The sequence below is a fragment of the Heliconius melpomene genome, chromosome 9, assembly GCF_056956725.1.
Source record: "Heliconius melpomene rosina isolate 202511_hmr_F chromosome 9, ASM5695672v1, whole genome shotgun sequence".
NCBI lineage: Eukaryota > Metazoa > Arthropoda > Insecta > Lepidoptera > Nymphalidae > Heliconius > Heliconius melpomene.
Window position 1 is genome coordinate 3,404,601 of NC_140397.1, and position 21,605 is coordinate 3,426,205.

The 21,605-nt window shown below is 31.7% G+C and overlaps 1 protein-coding gene across 1 annotated transcript; it reads right to left on the reverse strand.

Moving 5' to 3' along the window:
* Window positions 1–125: 125 nt before the first annotated feature.
* On the reverse strand, window positions 126–21,299 carry obe (activating signal cointegrator 1 complex subunit obelus). Its single transcript, XM_085189952.1, has 39 exons — window positions 21,097–21,299; window positions 20,831–20,968; window positions 20,499–20,751; window positions 19,872–20,135; window positions 19,210–19,459; window positions 18,437–18,620; window positions 17,841–17,989; window positions 17,351–17,496; window positions 16,707–16,907; window positions 16,228–16,420; window positions 15,899–16,085; window positions 15,543–15,669; window positions 14,845–15,128; window positions 14,394–14,499; window positions 13,813–14,037; window positions 13,499–13,588; window positions 13,029–13,173; window positions 12,464–12,600; window positions 11,751–11,927; window positions 11,361–11,586; window positions 11,041–11,182; window positions 10,700–10,811; window positions 10,342–10,433; window positions 10,154–10,230; window positions 9,208–9,428; window positions 8,600–8,702; window positions 8,050–8,239; window positions 7,565–7,718; window positions 7,086–7,222; window positions 5,329–5,545; window positions 4,833–4,991; window positions 4,251–4,392; window positions 3,649–3,839; window positions 3,145–3,335; window positions 2,395–2,563; window positions 1,786–2,073; window positions 1,330–1,464; window positions 881–1,076; window positions 126–319 (listed from the first exon to the last, which is right to left on the reverse strand). Exons 2-39 carry the CDS (start codon window positions 20,953–20,955, stop codon window positions 171–173), a joined length of 6,534 nt encoding a protein of 2,177 aa, XP_085046078.1. The 5' UTR covers window positions 20,956–20,968; window positions 21,097–21,299; the 3' UTR covers window positions 126–170.
* Between the last annotated feature and the right edge of the window lie 306 nt (window positions 21,300–21,605).

Below are 21,605 nucleotides of genomic sequence, written 5' to 3' on the forward strand. Positions count from 1 at the left end.
GAGCAAGAACATGAAATAAACCATTCCCCAAAAGAGAATCGAACTTGCCTCGCAGGGACACTTTTTTAGTCATAATCATATTTATCTATACTTAGTAATCTTGCTGATAAAAATGAAACACTATATTTAAATAATAATTTATTTATAAATAATATAAAACATGAAAATAATCATTCTATGATTACTTTATCGGTAGTGTCATACACTCTTTCAACTTTTTCGTCCGGTACAGGGTCTATGAGTTCAAATTGTAAGTCATACTGCTGGTCCAGGCCCATATAACTATCGCTCATTATGTATATTGTGTATATAATACGTCCTGCAATGAAGATAATTAATTAATTATTTAAAAATATTACTTAAAAGTAAAAAATAGAAGTTGCGATTTGGGGAAATGTTTATATTCGGTGTAAGGTTACTAAGCCAAATTCGGTCTTTAAAATAAGACAAAAAGTAAAAAAAAGGAAATCATAATTAAAGTTTGGGATATCTCATATTCTACATTTCTCAAAATTAGGGATGATAAAAGTAATTAATTAAACTTTTCAAAATTTAAGCAAGATGTGGTTCCCTTAGCAGGTGGGTACCTGCTAAGGGAAGTACTAACTAAGTTTTGTCCATATACAGTGGTTCCTAATGAAAGGACCCGTCCCTATTTCTTACCAGGAAGGAATTATATTTCCTGGTAAGAATGGACACATATTAATACGTCACCAGAACTTAATAATAATAAATAGCACCAATGATCGTGGCCGCTCTGAAGTTAGCTGTAAATGGCGGCGCAAATATTATTTAATGATTTTCCTTAATTTCATAAATTCATAAAAACTAACTTCAGGCCACAACTCGTCGACCGCACTGTACATTTATATAGCATTACCTGTATTAGAAGGTGTATAAAACGTAACATGGGTGGTTCCTCTAGCGGGTATCCGTTTTAGTGCGTGCAATTCTCCATATTCCATGGTTCCCAATGTGAGGAACCATCCCTCGTTCTTACCGCGCGGGAACCTCGGACATAACACATTGTTTGGATTACCACCGCGCCTGTTCATGTCTATTAGTAGTGTGTATTCCTGTGAAGTTATATTTTTGTCATATTTAAGTCCACAGAATGAATATATATATTTTACATATTATCAGTTCATAGAAATGAAAAAAATATTGTATTTTTATTTCTATTCATTGAAACAAAACAAGAAGTATGAATAATAAAAAAAATATCAATTTTATAGATAAATTCAAATATTTATCAAAGGTTTCTTAACTTCAATTGTTTAATTGAATTTAATATTTTTTCCATTTACACCATTTATTTGTGACAACTACCTGATCAGCATGTATCGGTATCCACTCATCCCTAGCGGGTGGTTGCTTCAATCTCTTATCCTGTTCACAGTCAGCATCGAACCATAGACCTCGTATGTGGAAAGTTAGGTTTAATGTTGGTAGATCACAAATGGCCTGAAAAATAAATGTAAATAGTGTTTTTTTTGTTTTTAATTTCAATTCCAATTCCTCTGTACCTATTCTACTGTTACTAAAACTTAATTAAAAAATACACAGAAAAAATCTAAGGAAAGCCAACCAAGCCCGAGTCGACCGCACGATAATATTATGCAAAAAAATAAAAAAAATCTATTTACAATACGGTCGATGACTCATGGCCGCCCTGAAGTGTGAAGTAGATTATTGCGCTGATTTCATTTTAGGATTTTTCTTACTTATAAAAATTTCGAAAATACATTTTAGAACGCCACAACTCGTGTAGCCTACTACACTTACCCTATGAATTTGCTCAATTTGATTCTCATCGAACTCCCGTCTCATATATTTAGCTAATAATTCATAATTTCTCATACACGCTACTTTCAATCCATTCAACATTGTACAAGGTTTATTTGTGTCTTTCGTCATGTTAGAGAACATGTACAAGTGTTGAGACTCAACATGAGGTAGTGTCGTGAGCGGAGAGTCAGTGGGCCATCTCGCCTGAACTATACTCTGCATTAGTATTTGACAGGACAGACAGACATACAGCCAACCGTTTTCTGCTGATGTATCTATCATTGCCTAGAAAGAGGTAAACATCTTTAAGACATTTTATTCAAACTTGATTATTATAGCTTCCTATGACATAATAATTTAGTAAATTCTCTCTTTCTATGAATGTTCCCATTTAGAATCTAATTACAATATAAACTAACAATTATAAATTTTATTTTTATTTTAGAAATGTCTGATAGTACGCGATGATTGTGATTTATATATTAGGTACGGGAAGGCAGAGAGAACCTAATATTGAAACAATTCCGTTCCTCACATCCCGCCGAATTCTTAATATGTGCGGGATACAACGTGTAGCTGTTTTATTTATTTTATTTTAATATATACCTGAATAATCCTAATAGTTTGATCCAATACAGACTTGGTATCAGTCAAGTAATCAGAGTTAGGTAGCGGTAGTCTTGTTAGATGTGCTTGTAATAATAAAAACGCTTTCACATTAGACGAATCTAGTGTTAAAGAGTCTACTGGTAGACGACATTCTTGTGATAGTTCACTGAAATAGAAAAATAAATTTAATATTAGGCTTACAAAATATATATGAATATCATATATTTAGAAGAAAAGACATAATGCGTGTTGCTTAACCTAATGATAATGTTTTTTAAAGGAAAATAGAACTTACTGTGCACTTAATATAGCACCACTGTTAATGCACGCGAACTCTGTGGATTTAATAACCCATCACTACTAGTGCACACGAACTCTGTGTATGAAACGACGCACCATTATTCGGCACGAGAAGTCATTTGGCCCGATAGACCCTATCCGCTATGGAATTATACTAAATATAAAATTTCATAGCGTATACTAAATAGTATAATTGTAGAGCGGATTTAAAAGAATATGTGCACACTGTATTCCACGTACATGAGGGTAGTTAGAGAACCTGGTGTTAAGTCACGTTCCGTACTTTCCGAGCAAAAATAGGAACATTGTGAGTTGAGAGGCGGAATTAAAATATACTCTTTCTCTTGTTACCAGAGCTAGGAATTGTAAGTAGCTCATTCCGTCGATTGGTAATCGAACCGATAGACGTCGCATTTACATACAAAGGTATATAATTTCAAAACCTACCCATTGATTTCGTCTTCGTTATGTCGCACAGGTAATGTCGCGTATTCCTCTGAATCAGACAAAACTCGTAACAAACTATCGAAATTCAGATTACTTTGCAAGTTTTGGTGGAAATGTGCCATTGTTTTGTGTGATAAATAATAATATGAAGCGATTCGACCCATCCACGTTGAATGTATTGTACGTTGATCCTGCATAAAAAGCAACAATTAAATTCATTATTTAAAGAAAAGCAAGGCATAAAAGAATAAGACAGAGGGAGTCTAGTTTATAGATACTCCGATGCATTAGCAATAGCTACTCAAATATCAAGAAATGTCAGTGTGCGGCGGAATTTAACGCCGTGCTGTGTTCTTAACAGAACGTGGAAATCAAAATAATTAATTACTCCTAGTGAAAATTAACCCTGCAACCGCGTGGCGTTTAAAGTCACACGCTTAGCTACTTCTCCACGAGCCCCAACGACCTCACTATAGTATACTAAATCACTAAAATAAAACTGACCTCTTCTATTTCCACACAATTAGCGTTCATCAAAGCGTCTAGAGAAGTTTGAACCAAATTAGACAAATAGTAATTAATGTCTTGAGCTTCTAAACTTTCAAGGTTATAATACGTAGGATTTTTGAGGAGACGACGGAAGAAATAGGTCCAAGTCATGTAGTCCAGAATGTCTTGTTTTGTTTGTACTGTTCCTGTAATAACGAAAAAAAAAGTTAACTGTTTACGTATATATTTTTTTTCAAAAGGATTATATGAAAATCGACAGTATAGATTTTAAGTTTGAACTATGAATTTGATGTGTATATGTGGTGTGTGGTGTGTGGTATATTTCTAAAGTGGTAATATATAATTTAACGTTTGGGTGAGATAGTCATAACATGCTTATATCTATATGGAATGTGACTATTTCGTCCAAAATGGTTTTGGATTCAACATATGGCTATGATTTTTTTATTATTATAAATGTTTCGTTAGTTTCGCTAAAAGGAGAGCATCAATGGATTCAATATTAATTTAGTTCTAAAATTAAAAGGGAGTTAAGATAATAGCAAAGTTTCAAGTAGGTCCTTTAGAATATCAAAACTTTGGAATAATGTACTTACCAGCTACAATTTCAGCATTCAAGTGATCAGCTAAAACTTCAAGTAAGCTGGACTCTACCGGGAAGGGTTCATATAAGAACTTCTTGTAGAAGTTCTTTTTCTGATCATGTACCAAAACTACTGCAACACCTTCGTTGTCATACTGAAAGTTTTGAAGGATATTTAGTAATAATGAAGATATCTTTATTATTACTCCACTGATATGAGTGGATAACGATGATATGTTGCAATTTCAGAATTTTGATGTTTTATAAATGAAGATTTCAAGTGCATATAAATAATTCTAGGATTCTTTTTTCAACAAGAAACTTTGTTATCAAAGTTTTCTGTCAAAATATTGATTCACATTTGCATTGTGGAAAAGGATTTTTGTAGTTTTATATACTATAGTTTTCATTGTCAGTTATTTAACTAAGGTCAACCAGCTCTGCCCATGAATAAGGTGATTGGTATCCTACCCATATTTCTTATGTTTTCCCGTTCAAATACTTTACCCCTTTGATAACTACAAAATGGACTGAAAGTCAAAATGCCAAAAAATGTATCAAAATATTATATCTTAATTTAGTCAATCATACAAACCTGAGGTCGACCAGCTCTTCCCATCATTTGTAATACATCAGTGATAGGCATATCCACGTATCGTTTCTGTTTTCCGTCAAAATACTCAGTGCCTTTGATAACTACGAGATGAGCGGGAAAGTTGACGCCCCACGCTAAAGTTGCTGTGCAGATTAGTACCTGGTTGGATAAATGTAGAGTTTAGTGTTGCGATTTTTACGCATATTAAGGAGGCTTCGTCTTTTTCCTGCATGTTTGCTACTAGATGCTTCTTTAATGTTTTCATTTCTTCACTCTAGTGTCGAGGCAAAGCAACGCGCAATTCAAAGTATATATAAGTTTATTGAAATAGACGTTTAAAAGAACTTTTAAATCAAACATAAATCTACCACCGGCTGCGGAGAAGAGACAGCAACAAATTCAATAGTTGCTCTTTTTAAAATCAACTTCAATACCTCCAAAATTTGGCAAGTAGTGCCTAACACAGATTGAAAATGACATAAGTCTAAGGACTTACCTGTATCTTCTGATTAATAAATAATTCTTCAACTGTAGTCCTATCTTTCTCATGTAAACCGGCGTGATGTATTCCTATACCGAATGCCAAAGTTAGTTTTAGATTAGATTCTCGAATATTTGCTAATATTTGCTCCATTTCAGATTCTTGCATTCGTAACCATTGTTTGGGATTGTCCTCCGCTGCTAGATAGGCTATTAAGTCCAAGGCGGTTAATCTAAAAGTAAATAAAATGAAATATATTTAACCTTTAAGTATGGACGTCGGGTCTGACAGACCAGACAGTTCTACGAATTCTACAAATCGGCCACTTCTCGGTGACCTCCGCCACTGAGTCTCTCAGTACCTTTCGTGTTAATGACAAAATGAATGTAGATAGCAGTGGTTGTGTCTCTGGGTTCAAAACACGTGAGTATTTAACTTTCTAAACGGGGCCTGGGTCTGTCAGACCCGACGTCCATGTTTCCCATACATGAATGATTTCAAAACGCCATATATTTTTATAATATTACAAAATATACTTTAATATTTTAATTGTATTATTTGTATTGAAATGTTTTTATTATTTTTATCACATATTGTTTGACATTGTTTGTTATATATTTTAGTAATATAAATATTATTTACCAAAAAAAGATTCAATTTTTTTAGTTTTTATGATAAAATGGAAAAAAATGATCGACCTAGCACGTCAGGGACAAAAATATCGGTACTTTATAATCAACATCAAACAAAAGAATTGGACGACGACATTTTATAAAGAAAATAGCACTTTATCAAATAAAAAGACGCGTTTCGTATACTAAACTACTCTAAGAATTGAGAATGACTTTGACTCGCGTTTCGCGATCTGATCTATCATTTATTGAACATGAAGCTAAAAAAATAGTTTTGGGATCTTGAAAAACATGTACACTTTGCCCCCAAAAGATATATAGAAACACAACACATACTTATGTTGACTGCAATCGTCCTGTTTGCCTACAATGTTGAAAGCCATTGTGTATCGATGTTCAACAATACCTTATCTTGAGGTGTTGTCAAAATTTTTATTTTATAACATAAGATGTAATTTCTTTATTTTTTTTATTTGTTAGACTTTATATTTTGTTAAAAAAATATTTATTTTATTATCTGTCTTTTTTTTATAGTATTATTTTCTCAAGAGTCATCCCATGTGGCCAAAGACTGAAATTGTGACTTTAAGTTACTTAAATCGTTGTGATGCGTAAACTTTAATAAAAAGCGATTTTATTTATAATGATTTTGCTTGATTTGGGGCTATTCATGTAAATTAAAACATAAAATTGTCTTCTTCCTTTAAAAAACAGCCGGAATATGACCAATAAATACACTGGTCTGACAGACCCGACGTCCATATGTATGTTATAAAAAAATCACGTCCATAGTTAAAGGTTAAGTATTTGAGGCCAGTCTTGGAGCAGGGGCACAAGTGTGTGACTGTGAAGATGACATGTTGTAAGTTCGATTTCCACTAAAGGAAATGAAATATTTAATACTTTCATTTCGGACTCTCAATAGTCAATGATTCCAGAATTGGGCAAAAAGTGGAGACCGAAAGTGTCTTAACATATTACGTATTTTTGATTTACATATACAAAAAACGGAGAAATAGAAAACATTTGTGCATATATAATAAAAAAAGAAAAATATTTGGAAACAAAATTTTTAATTTAGCGGGATTCAAACTCAGGTCTCTTAAAAACCACCGTTTTAAAAATTAAAATAAGCATTACCTAGTCTGTCGTCTACTAGATACAAAGACAAGTGTAGGTGCATTTGGCGAGTGCGTCCTTATTGCTTGGAAAGTCGGTTTGTTCATTGACATCATTCGAGGGCAATAATGGCGTCCAGGATGACCCGATATATGAACCTGGGAAGAAATTTATTTATTACTGTTTAACCTATATATGTTTACACAAGTACAAAGTGATATAACATGCTAAATAGGAAGAAAATAAAATGCTGAGCGCGACTTAAATAAGAATATGACTTTGATATGTTAAAAAATACATGTAACATAAACACACATAATAACGTCCTTATACGTCTTTATACGTTAAATGAAAGAAAATAACAACAATACATGACCTTGAATAGAAGTAATGATAGATGTCTAAGTATGAGAAATAGTATCCAAAAAATATTTAATACTATTTTATATTAACGTTAAGTAAAATATCAGATTTAAAAAAGTTGGGTAACATAATCTCACCTCCAAAGGCACGGGTCGTACTGAAGGTCTAAAGTTAAAGAGACCCATTTCACCTATATTGAGCCAGTTAGCAAGATCTTTAGCGTTCGCCAACGCTGTGGAAAGTCCTATGATTCTTAAACGACGAGAGGTATGCGATTCTATGAAGTTTGTCCTTTAAACAAATACATAAAAATAAACATTGTGATAGTTCAAGTCTACGTGAAGTTGCATAATACCTAACTTTCTCGATTAATTTGCAAAATGCGGAAGACACATAAATCTATATAAATTATTGTATACTATACCGCACCTCCTAATATACTAGAGTACTAAAAATAAATATTCTTAAGGAAAAATAATGAGACTTCGATGAAAGTTTTTATTTTGAAATTTTTGAATTGATTGAACTAAGCTATCATAATTATAATTATTAAAATAATGTAAACTAATGTCCATACACAAAGTCAAATCTATAGATTATACATCGTAAAAAATCACCTCACCTAGACACTATAACCTCCAACACGGGTCCCCTATCTTCCCCCAGCAAGTGTATCTCATCAATGACTATCAACGCCACGTCCCTCACGTAGTTCCTGGTCTGCCACGAGCGGCTGATGCCGTCCCACTTCTCGGGGGTCGTTACTATTACGTGGGAACTTCGTATCGCCCGAATGTCAGGGGACACGTCACCTAAGATTTAAATATGAATATTATCTATACTGCTGGTTGCTAATTGAAAAAATATTTTTGTGTAATATTATACGATAAATGGAATGGACTACTCATTCCATTTCAAAGACACTTTCGTTCGTCATTTTTTCGAATTTTGTAGGCATTGCGTGTGGCGGAACAAAAGCTAAGCTAGTTTTACATATAGCAAAAGATTTTTTCTGTCTTTGGATGAGTCTTACTGCACACGTTGGCAGCGTGTTAGAATCCTATCAGGATTATTACTATTACTGCATAAAATATTTTCGAATCCTTGAATAGAATGTGTTGTACTCTGCTATTTAACATTTTTTTTCTTTTTGTATAAAACGAATATATTACCTGTCAATTCAACAACCTTCTTGCCCAATTTCTCTTCTAATCTAATCTTCCAATCTTTAATACGTTCCTTTACTAGCGCTTTCAAGGGAGCTATATAAACCACCTTAAATGATAAAAACAATATTATCGTACAAAAGTATAGAAAATTACAACTATTATAAGTGAGAAGTTAAGCAGCGTCTAAGTCTACGCGTGTTATGAATTCTCGTTATATAAATGTTTCGTGACATTAGACTAAATTTAACAGAGTGGTGAGTGGTTTTTAAAAGGTAAGAAAACATAAAATAGTCTAGGCTTTCTTTGTCAAAATGAGAAAATTGTGTATATTTATAAAAAAACAATGTTTTTAGATAATATATCTTGCCTATATTAACTTCTAATTTCTATTAAACATATAAACTAAATAAAAAAATATTTAAGTGCATAATACAGTACGGTCGGCCAGTCATGGCTGCCCTGAATTTAGCTGTAGATAGAAGCAATGTTTTAATTTCAGGCTATGTGTTAATTTAAATTATTTTCTTACCGAAGTGAACATTGTGCAAAAAATCATTCAAGCCACAACTCATCAACTATACTGCAAATTAAAATTAAAACTCGAAACTCACCTTACACCCCGGATACTGATTAAACACCCTAAACATGGCAACTTCAGCAACAATAGTCTTCCCCGAACCAGTTGGAGCTCCGAGTAAAACGTTATTATCAGTATGATATAAACAATGGAATATTTGTGTTTGTATGGGATTGAAGTGACTAAAGTTGTATAGCATCTCGTAAGACGGGTTGTTTAGAGCTGTCACTGGCAGCGGCTGAAGTTCTAGTAGGTCTGAAAATTTAATTATTTTTTAATAAATAGGAATAAAGTAGATTGATTGAGCTTGGTTCTATTATATAAAAAAAAATGCCACCACAGTATTTTTTCTGATACATCTTCCACTAGCGGACCCGGACGCGGCTACGCCTGCTTGAAATATAAGAATATAATTTCTATAGAAATATAATTTCAATCTAGATGAAATGCTAAAAGTGACTATTCTATTTATTTTCATAAAGATGAATATCAAAATGACGCGGTAACGAACGCGGTCGCGTAGCGACGACGGTTGTTATTAACATGGCAGAATAAATTGCATGTCAAATTAGAAAGTATTTTAATATATTAGTATATATGTGTAATGTAATATTATATAGCCTATAGCACTTCTGAAGAATGCAGCTTTCATACAAAACAAAAACAAAGTAAATCGATCCAGTAGATCCAGAGATCTTAGCGTTCAAACAAACAAACAAACAAACAAACTCTCCCGCTTTATTATATTAGTAAAGATGAACATACAGCAATGATTTACAATTCTGTTTTAAATTACGAATATAATTATTACATTGCATTACAAATTTTAAACAATTTATTATTAATAGGACAAAAAGAGGTGTAGGTTCAAGTTCGCTGTGTTAATTTATTATAGGTTCCTAAATAATTCCTTTTTCTTAATGGAAAGGAAAATAATTTTCGTATAGTATTATTAATGAATATAATAGTGATAAACGTACCTGTATGAGGAGGATGTGTTTCTGGTAATATAAGGTGTTGGAATGTTAACGGTAGAACACTTTCTGAGCCCAGCCACCTGAAACATAAAAAAATCATCATACCCCTGCGCCAGAGACCGCCTTTACGAGAACTTTATTACGGATACGACGAAAAACTATTTGTAAAAAAAAAAACATATAATAATTACCTTTCTGAAGTAGCTCTAATATAATATTGTGGTGGTAAGGGCTCAGAGATTGGTATTGTTATGACCAGTTCCTGTGGCTCATTAGTCACAACCTGTTAAATAAATGATTAAACAACTTTATATACGTTAAAAGAGCAATACAATATAAAATGATATAAAATGATATATTTTATATAAAAAGTAACATAAACCTGAGTTTAACAGTAACAAGTCACGTAATAAGCTATTACAAAATATTTCAATATATCCATAGCCATACAAATAATATATTTATTTATAATTAATTCAAAAGAACCTAGTTACGACACTCCGTCGTACATTTTCTGTTTAATTTCCTAAATTTACAAAATATATAAACCTGCTTCTTGGTGATGAGGAAATATTCATGATAGTACATAATATCCGTGTCGGGATCCTCAACCCAAATCCAAAACGCTTCTGGTGCTTTACCGTGATATTTGTCGTTCCATCTGTAAAATTAGTAGCTGTTAGCATTAATTACTTTATTGTTAATTGTCTACTCACATCCAATAGAGAACAACATGAAAATATAAGTAAATAACAATTCATTCCCCTGAATGGGGATCAAACCCATTTCCTGCGCAACACGCTGCGCCAGGACTGGCCTCATACTTAAAAATGATAAAAATAAAGTAAATAAGTTTTGCTAATATCAAAATTAAATAAACATATACTTACTTAAAATTAGGTGTTATAATCAATCGAATCCGCAACACAGTCCTCGTTATGGGATGTAGGCTTGCTTCCATTTCAAGTAAGGGGAATTCGTCCGCACATTTCTTTAGATGTCGCGCTGTTTTCGGATTACGTATAAGATCACCTGGAATGTTATGAGAAATCGTAATTAATGTTGTTTAGCACATATATGTGTACTTATAAAATGTATTTAGAAATAAAATATAAAAAATTAAAAATAAAAACGGGACTAGACTAGTGTGAATAACACTATAGAAATGTTTAAATGTGTACTTATAATTACAAAATGCTTATAAATTTACCTATTTCCTTCCAATCCATATCCCTAATTTGGTCAGGCTTAAGCATGGGATACTCTATGTGTTTCAATATTTCATTTGGGAAACAATTAAACTGTCTCATGTCGCTGTAAAAGTCCCATAGTTGTAATTCCATCATTTTCGCCATTTTTAGGTAAAGTCCCGCCATATACGCGTTGTTTTTGCGTAGTGTTATTTCGAATAACGCACGTACTATTCTTACAGCGTTCTGTTTACGAAAATATTGAATTATTTTTATAGAGTTATTTGACATTTTTAATCTTCTTGTGGGTTGAAGAACCATAATTTAAAGAAAATCGAGAACAACATTGTTAGTCTAAATATTTCAACGTATTAAATTAAACATTATTACAACATTGAGTTAAAACATACCTGACTAATATAATTCAAATCCGACTGCAAAGAAGAACCATTAACTCTACCCCTCGATAAATAAGTTTGTAACAAGATGTTTATTTTCCAATGTATATCTTCAGGTGGATCTTCTATTCTTAATTCTCCATACTGGTCTTTGAGGTGCCATAGTTCTGTTAATTCTTCTTTGCGTACCTGAATTCATGGAAATTGCATGCATTTAGTTAAAATAAATATTTTTAACGGCGTTAAGTTCCGCCACTCTAGAATTGTCTCTACAATTTGGCGGGATTTAGAAGAAGTATTTCAATAGGAACAAAGTGTCTTAGGTTCCCAAGTTCTTTTTGCCTGGGCCGGAGTGGCATTGCTTTTAATTGCAACTACGATGGTTCAATGGGGTATTTTAATTATTAATAATTTCCATATCTTCGTTCTGATAAGAATAACTGCAGTGTTGAGTTGCACCACTCAAAATATCTAGCAAATTGAGTTGTGAGTGTCTTAACTAGGTTTCCTCTACATACTCTGGTAAATGTGGAATACAATGCGAAGGTAAATCGCGTCTTCACTTTTCATCCCACGATTGGCGGAACTTACCACCGAGGTTAGCAAGATCTTATCTTATCTTGTCACGATAAAACCATTGTAGATATACTTAGTCGAGAATTTTTTTATGAATTAAATTAAATTAATTATTTGGTTTAGTGTTTTTAATATTATAACAACAATACCTTTAATTGTTGAAAATCGGAACATCTTGTCAACATTTCGAGAACATATCCCTGTGTCATAGACTTCCTGACCATAGAGTTGAATACTTCCATTGTTTCACAGGTAATATAGTAATGACTGGCTGTTCTTCCTAAATCTATAATAAAATATTATTTTAATTGATGGTGGTTACAGATTCGATTCGTATGTTGCAAATTTAAAATTAAATTATTTGCATTTCCTATACACTACAGACAGGTCAGTCGTGGCGCAGAGGCACACGATAGGTTGTGGGTTCGTTTCCCACTCGAGGAATCGAAATTAATATTTTAATTTTCTTCGTTCTGATATCGAGACAAGCGGGGCTCTGAGACTCACCACTCAATCTAGAATGTCTACAGAACACAGAAAATGAGGAACGAATTATCTAAACACTAGATTCCCTCTGATAGATCATTCTTTTTTTAAACCATTCCAGGCATTCGGGTAATTAAAGGGTAGTAGGGTTACTACCCTCTAATTACCCTACTGTTTACAGGATACAGGAAAAGAAAATGAAATAATTACACAAAATTAAGTATTTACCGGTAATATTAAGGTCTCCAGTACGTTCGTTGTATCTAAGCATGTGCGTGCGATCGAGTTGCATTGCCGCGTTTGTAATTAGTTCTCGCCTTTTTGTTTCTAACATTGGTTCTTCTTGTACATCGCTGTAGGTTAAGCCGTATACCTGAAAAATTATCCAAATGTAAGAAAAATAGAGGAAAAATATATAAAACTCTTATACTTTTTTATGTTTTTTGTATATAAAAATAATGAATTGGTTTATATAAAAATGTTTAGAATAAATCAATCACAATGGAGTATTTTTTTTACTTTCTATATTCAACAACAATATTTTTTTAATTATCTGTTTATGTAATAAAATATAGATAAACCTACATTCATTACGTTTATTCAAGCGCTGTTATAATTTGTTCTTTCTTGTAAATAAGATTATCATTTTCAATTATATTTTAAATACGTACAAATATATAAAATATTGCAATGGTTACCTGTGGATTAATTCTCATTCTTACAAAGAGATATGTGTAACTCAGCCATTCAACTGCTTCATCTATATTCGTAACTGTTCCCAAAGCAACCTGCAAAATATCAATAATATGTTATCGTTATCAATAATAAATTAAAAATAATATGTAACATATTATATGTAATAATAAATGTACTAATTTCGAGCTAATTACTTGAACATTAGACATTACAACTGAAAATATACAGATTCTATTCTATAATATTTTTATAGGGGTTTTACTTTATACTACAGAAAGTTAAGAGACAAATAAAGTGTGCACTTCACCACTCTCACCTCAGCATTCAAATTATCGGCCAAAAGATTAATAAAATTACTTTCAATAGGGAATTGATTGGTCATAGATTTTAGATAATGTGTCAATTTATCGTGCGTCGTAATTATAATGCCCGTTCCAGAAGTATCGAATTGAGGTCTCCCAGCTCTTCCGAAGATTTGTAACACATCTAATATACTAAGATCCACGAATGTTCCGTGACTTTGATCGTATATTTCTGTGCCCTATATTGGGAAAAGAAATAATGAAACTAAAAGATATAATATAAATAATTCTCTATTAACGTTAAGATTAGATTTAAATTTAGAAAATGTTCGTTTTAGTTCATAAAATCACAACATCATTTTTTAAATCAATTTCAAAATTGTTAGTGTTTTATATAATTTTTTTTGAATATCCAAAACAGCAGTGCATATGACGCCATAGAAGATCTTGTAAACATTTTTTTATTTTTATATTAGAACCTCAGAATTGAATTGAAATGGAATAATATTGACTATTGTCGTAAATATCTACTATATATAATTAATTTATTGAAACATTTTCTTTACAGTAGTACAATACAAATGGTAACACATACTCGTATAACAACAGCGTGTGCGGGTAGATTCACTCCCCACGCTAACGTGGAAGTACAAACTAGTACTTTGATATAACCCTCGGCGAAATATTTTTCAACCATGTTCCTGAAATGTGTAAGAGTAGTAAAGTATTTTTTAACTGATAAAGGACATATTTTTAAAAATTTGTTTTAATACTATTTCGATTTACTTTGAATTGTGTTTCAGTATTTTTATTTCTAGATATCCCGATGTCCCGTATATAGTAGAGTTGGCAGAGGGAACTTAGTGTTAATTAACTCAGTTCCCCAACCTAGCATCAATCCCCATCCACCGTCTAATTTTTGAGATAATAGCGAAACTTAACGCTGCGCTTTGTCGTTTTACCGCGAGGAAATGAGAATAATTCCATCAGTGGGAATACAGTCTTTAATTATACATGAAAAAAAAAACAATTTATTTGAACATTACCTATCACTCCTCAACATGCCAGCATGATGACAAGCGAAACCAAACGAGAATAATTCACTTAAAATCTTATTAGGGCTACTGCCTATAGATTTTTTCGCTTTTAAAAACCCTGCTGAATCCTCCGGCTCGAAATGCTTCAAATGTCCTTTCTTTTGAGCTAATTCCTTTAAAATCATGGCGGTTTGATGGGTGGCGTTCCGAGCGTGTACGAAGACCATTACTTGGTGACCCTTTTGTACCATGTCTGATGCTTTATCGTAACACACTTCGTTCATTATTTGCATCTGTAATATAAATTTATCGTATAAATAAATATAAAGAAAAAATGATATGTAATTTCTAATGAAATGAATAAGATATGAAATAATAAGAAAATAACGATATTATTTGTTTTATATTTTGTCAAGAAACAGCTTTACGCTGTTTCTGCCATGGCAGAAAGAAAGAGAGGAGAATAAACTCATGCACATATAGGCCTGTGTTAGCACTAACATAAAAACAATGGATCAAGAATTCAGAGGAAAGGTGGAACATTCTTAATGGGGTACATTTGGGGGAATTTCTTAACACTAGGTTTACAGGTTCCATTTGACTACCCTGCTAGTAACAAGAGAAATAGACGATGTGCGAGGAACAGAGTATTACCCTAGTTTCCCTTTAGCTACCCTGCCATACGGGAAAAAGCGAGATCTGTTTACCTGTCTTAAATGTGCTCCACCGCCACTTCCCGTTTCTTTGACACCAATAAATTGCTGTTCAAGGGGCACGGGACGGAAGCGTGAGTCAAAAAAGAATAGACCAATATTTGGATTGACTCTAAGGAATCTGGAAATAAAATATATATTACGAATCATTTGGTAAATTCAAGTGTATGGACATACAAAGTTTCGAATAAGACGAGATTTGAACATATTCTCTTTCACATAGTACTTCCGCATAAATTATACATTGAAAGAATATTTATTTTATTTAGCTACACACATATAAATGCTGTCCAAACAAAAATAAACCATATAGCCATCTCTTAATAACTAATACTCAATAAAATTATTACCTGGCAACATCTAAATAATTGGGCAAAGTGGCTGATAGTCCGACAATCCTAATCATATTCTGTGTAGACTCAACCTGTCTGAGAGTCCTTGCCACAATGGCTTCCACTATAGGACCTCTGTCACCGTGTAATAAGTGTACTTCGTCTATGATTAACAGTTTCACTATGGACGCCAGTTCTGTATCAGCTATGGATTTGTGTAAATATAGTTGAAAAAAAAACCAGTTTATTTTAGAAAAACAGTTATTCACAAAAAACGTACAAATTACACTTATACACTATCATAATAGAAAAAAAAATGCGATAGATTAATATAAAATTATTCATACTTGCTCCTTTCCTAGTAACCACATCCCACTTCTCCGGCGTAGTGACAATCATTTGTGTTTGTTGCACTTCTGTTTTAGTTAATTTCATATCTCCCGTTAATTCTTTAACTGTTATTCCAAGGCCTTTAAGACGTTTCCCGAAACTTGCTGTCATTTCTGATGCTAAAGCTTTCATTGGCGCTATGTATATAATCTGTGGTAAGAAAAATATGTAAAGTAAAAAAATACTAGTTTATCTGGTTAACCATTTAGATCATAAAATAATAGTCATCATTAAAACAACTGAAATTGCAAGTTAAGAACAAGTCTTATGCTGTATTAAGTATTTGGTTCAAATCCTAGAAATAAGTTAAAAAGCAATCATTAAGTTCTTTATAATTCAGGCAGTGCAGGTTCAAATACGATTGGTACCTCACAATTATTGAAAGCAGCTACCAACCACTTTCCTCCTGAAAAATATTTCAAATCAATATACTTACTTTAAATTTATTCTTCATAATAACATCATTCTCTATATGTTGTTTTATCTGATGTACCACAGTCAGTAAGGCTATGTTAGTCTTACCGGCGCCAGTGGGCGCGCATATCAATAGATTCTCATTAGTATTATATGCCGTTTGGAATACTACTGATTGTATGCGATTTAATTCTTTTATATTCTCAAACGCCATTTGTCCTATCTGGAAAAATATACGAGTGTTTATTTTGTTTATTTCTGTAGATAATGTAATTTATATTAATATTATAGAGCTGAGAGTGAGTTCATGATTTTGTTTGTCCGAACACGCTAACCTCAGGTACTATTTGCTTGAGTCAAATTAAATCAATCATTTCAATGTAACCTATACCTACTTGAGTGCAACTTCAGTCAATGTCATACAAAACTTTTAGTTAATTTCATTTGCACAACATTTTTTTTATTTCTAGATAAAATGTCATATGTTCTATTTCTTCTAAAATGCGTAGTAGTATATTCAAATGAAAGAAAAATATTTTTTTATAAAATATTTAAATTTCAATATTAAATTTTTAAAAACTTTGCCAAATATCAGATATCAGTATATACATAATAAAATAAATATAGCACACAATAGACAAATAAAATAATAATATAAGTAAGCACCTCATCTATATCTGATATAGGCACACGTTTGTTTCCCACTTCTAAAGGCGCTGGCTCGTTTTTAGGTATTAATACTTCTTCGTATTCCTTATTGTCTTTTCTTACTGCGTTTTCTGGTAATATTAACTTAAGACCTGATACAAAACCTGAAACAGTTACTTAATGTTACAGTTAAAGCTACATAAATAAACAACTTATACTATACTAGCGGCACAAACGCGGCTTCGCCCGCTCAAATTTTAAACTTAAGTTGTAGCCTATGAGTTAATCTGAATAAAAGCTATGTTACTGTGTTAAGTCCCACTAGGGAACGGCATTGAGTTTCGACACGCAATGCCTCAAGAATTCGGCGGAAAGTATGTCTTAATATTAGGTTCCCAGGTAACCTCTGTCTACCCTGCTATGTGCGGGAAACAGCGTGAGCTAAAAAAGAGGGTATATGATAGTAAAATCAGTCCTAATAGTGTAAATACTTTTATGGGCACATTACCTGCAGAATTCTTAGCATTTATGGAGGAATCATAAACATTAGGATATTGCACTTTAGTTTGAAAATAAGATATCTTTTGTAATATAGGATCTACGTTGTTAGATCTCGTTGCAGAAAACGGGACCACTGGTTTTGATAATTCTGCTATCCTATTAAACATTATTATAAATTAGACATGAAAAATATTATATATGTATAAAATATATTTATTTATAGCTACATTGAATTGAATGGAGTTATATTACTGTATAAATAAAAAAATATTAATTATTTAATTACATAAAGTTCACAAATGTTTCAAGCATAGAAAAGATTTCATCTTATATCACTCTGGAAAAAAGATAACAAATATATAAGTGCTTCTTAAGTGGAAATCAATAATAACAATGCAATAATATAACAAGCAATATATTAAAAAATATGTCAAACCCTATAATGGATCGAAAGCCATTTTGATGTACTTATTAGACAGTGATTGACTTCCTAAGGATAGGTAATTATTGCACATCTATTTTAGATTTAGACATCTATCGACAATACTAAACCTATATGACAAGTAGGGTAATAATTTAAAATATATTATATTTTATTTATACCTTCTAGCTCTCAACTGTGCTATATTAATTTCTTGATTATCCTCATCATCATCTTGTCTCTTGGCATTTTTCTGCTTTTTCTCTTCTTTCCTGACCAATTTTGCTAACATCTTTTCTTGCCCAGATTGTACTGACACTTGACACAAGTATTGAGGCATTTTATTTTCTGGGAGGAGTGAAGCAACTGGAAATAATAATTATAATAATATGTTTTTGGATTTTCTTTTTCTTAACATCTTATTTCGCTTCTAGTAGGCATTTTTTTTTATATACTTAATTTTCCTCTAAAATTGAAGTTTTAGGTTTGCCAATGGGTAATTAAACTTCTTCGATGAAGGGTCAAATCCACAACCATTCCCTTAAAGATTTTATGACATAATGGACTCATGAATTAATTGTATTATCTTAATTTTGTTAGTTCACTAAACTATTGTGCTTAAATTTTATAAATATATAAGAATAAAAATAAAATAAATTATATAAGAATTACATATGAAATTGATAATTAAAAACGCCCAACACAAAAAGCTTTAAAACATTATTAAAGAAATAAAAGGGAAGTGATCTTCAAATGGCTGATCATGTTTTTTATTGAACCATGGCTAAGATTACTCTTGATTAAGTCACCTTTTCAGCACAAAAAATTACATCAAAATCAGTTCACATTTAGGATCTACAATGCCAGAGACATCCATATGGAAATACACAAACAAAGATCAAACTTATAACATCCCTCTGTTTTTGTGGCAGGCTCAAAATGAAACGGTACTTACTTTCAGCAATAGAAGGCTGTGGCGGAGGAGCTTTCAAACTATCAGTGATATCTTTTCTATGTTGCAATATTTCTTCAATAAACTCAAATTTTTCAAAACCAAGTAACTCAAATAAATCATTTTGTATTTCATCATTACTTCTTGGTGAATTCAATAATGTTATCATGGATTGTAGAATGTCTGCACTTGATATGCCACTAGAGACTACATATAATTCCTTTACTTTAGTTTCTAACCATACTTTGCCAAACTGAAATAAAAAATTGCTTAATTTTGTTTCTTAATTTAATGAATTAAATTAAATCAGCTTTAGGCAGAAGGAACCTAGTGTTAAGATACTTCATTCTCCATTTTCTTCCGAATTTTCGAGGCATTATGTGTTGAGTGGTGGAACAAAATGCAGCGCTTTGGCTCGACACTAGAGCCAAGATATGAAAATATAAATTTAAATAAATATTTAATTTTCTTGAGGCCCACTCAAGGAACCTACAACCAGTTGCGTTTAGTGTCATAAACTGCTGCTCACTGGTCTCACTGTTAATTAATGAATTAATTATTAATTTAAAGTTTCACATTGTGTGTCCAATTTTGGAGATATTGCAGTTTGGTGGCACAACTGGACTACTCACTTTTTAATATTCTTTTTAAGCATAGATAGATACCTTAGATGCTGGTTTTGAAACACTTTGAACATTGACCTCTTTACTAGCTGTGTTATTGTATCTCATAGAAAAATCAGTAACAAATGCACTGGATGTGGCAGGTTTTTTAATAAGTTTTGCTAAAGGTTTCTTAGCAGGCTTGTATGGAATATAATGGCATTGTATATTTTCACCCCATATCTTCTCTTCTTCTACTTTCTTGTCTTCTGTCTTTATGTACTCTTTTGATTCCTCTGTTATAGTGTTTGATATTTGCATTACTATCTGAAAGATTTTACATGTATATTTAATTTTGTTGCTAAAATATATAATAATATTTATTACTAATGATTTGGCAAAAGTTATAAATATATGTAGTCTGTTTTCAACTTCAGGTTTTTTATGCATAGCAAAGATGGAGTGAACTTAATGTTAAGATACTATTCACAAAATTGAGGATCAAATCTAAAACATTTTTAAATTTTAATTAGCTAATTAGTATCCTTCAGTAAAATAATTACATAAAAATTCATAAGTTAACATTAAATTAACAAGCTATGTGCAGTATATAGACCTATTAAGTTACTCATCCAAAAATGATGTAGGCAAGTGTATGTCAGCTTATTCAGTACAGAAATAATGTATCACCTCACAAATCTTATTAGCTGTGCTTGATAAAACGGTGCCAAACATTTGTCTTAATTGAGACAAATGTTTTAACATTACTAGCTCTTGGTCTAAAAACATCCTCAATGTAAATACAGCTGCATCCTCTAACATATCATTTGTTACATCGCCAGTTAGAAGTTTACAAGCATCCTTTAATTGATCAAGCAGAAGAATAACTGATGAAGGTTCATGGTTCTTTATGTAACTGTATATATCAGTAAAAGATTTGAAGCTGCAAATATAAATTTTATAAAAGATTATTTGGCAGAAACATTGTAAAACAATTAAATAGCAAAAAATGTTTTCTTTACCTCTGGGTGTTTTTTGGTAATATCACTAATAGTTTGTTTATATCAGCTGAAGGTTTTAGACAGCGAGGCTTATCTAGTTGTGTGTGAGCTCTGAGAGCTCTGGTTATTCTTGGTAATTCTAACATTGTTGATAAAGATCTAAAAATATTGCAAAATCAATTTATATGTATATATTTTTACATTATTATCACAATAATATAAAGTGTTAACGTGTGAATAAAAAAATATATTTTGCAATATATTAAAAAAGCTGTTGATATACTTACAATATTGTGCAATATTTATATTGTGCTTATTCGTAATGAAATTTTAACAAAAATAATAGGCCACTTTTTAAAAAAAAATCATAAAAGACTTTTGATATATTTAAATTTAAGAAAATAGTCTCAATTAGCTAAATATATGAAATTAAAATATGTATATTTCGAATTACTTGCTGCATTTACATATTTTAGCCCTCGCCTTTGACGGAAGTAACGTTGACACTTGATAATCAGCCGGTGTTGTCAATAACAGGTGTCGTTCAAAAACATTTATTAATAACTACTTAGTTGTCAACTTTAAAATATTTATTAAAAATCAAGCAGACAAACCGCAATCAGTATGTACTGCTGTTTTTATTAAAAATCTTAAATAACTATACTATTTATTTAGTATATTCAATATAACTATTCAGAATACATAAAAGTTTTGGCTACAAGCTACAATTGTAAGGATGGAAGAAGGAACTTGAAGCTGATTTAATTTTTTTATATATATTAAAGCTGTCGCCGTC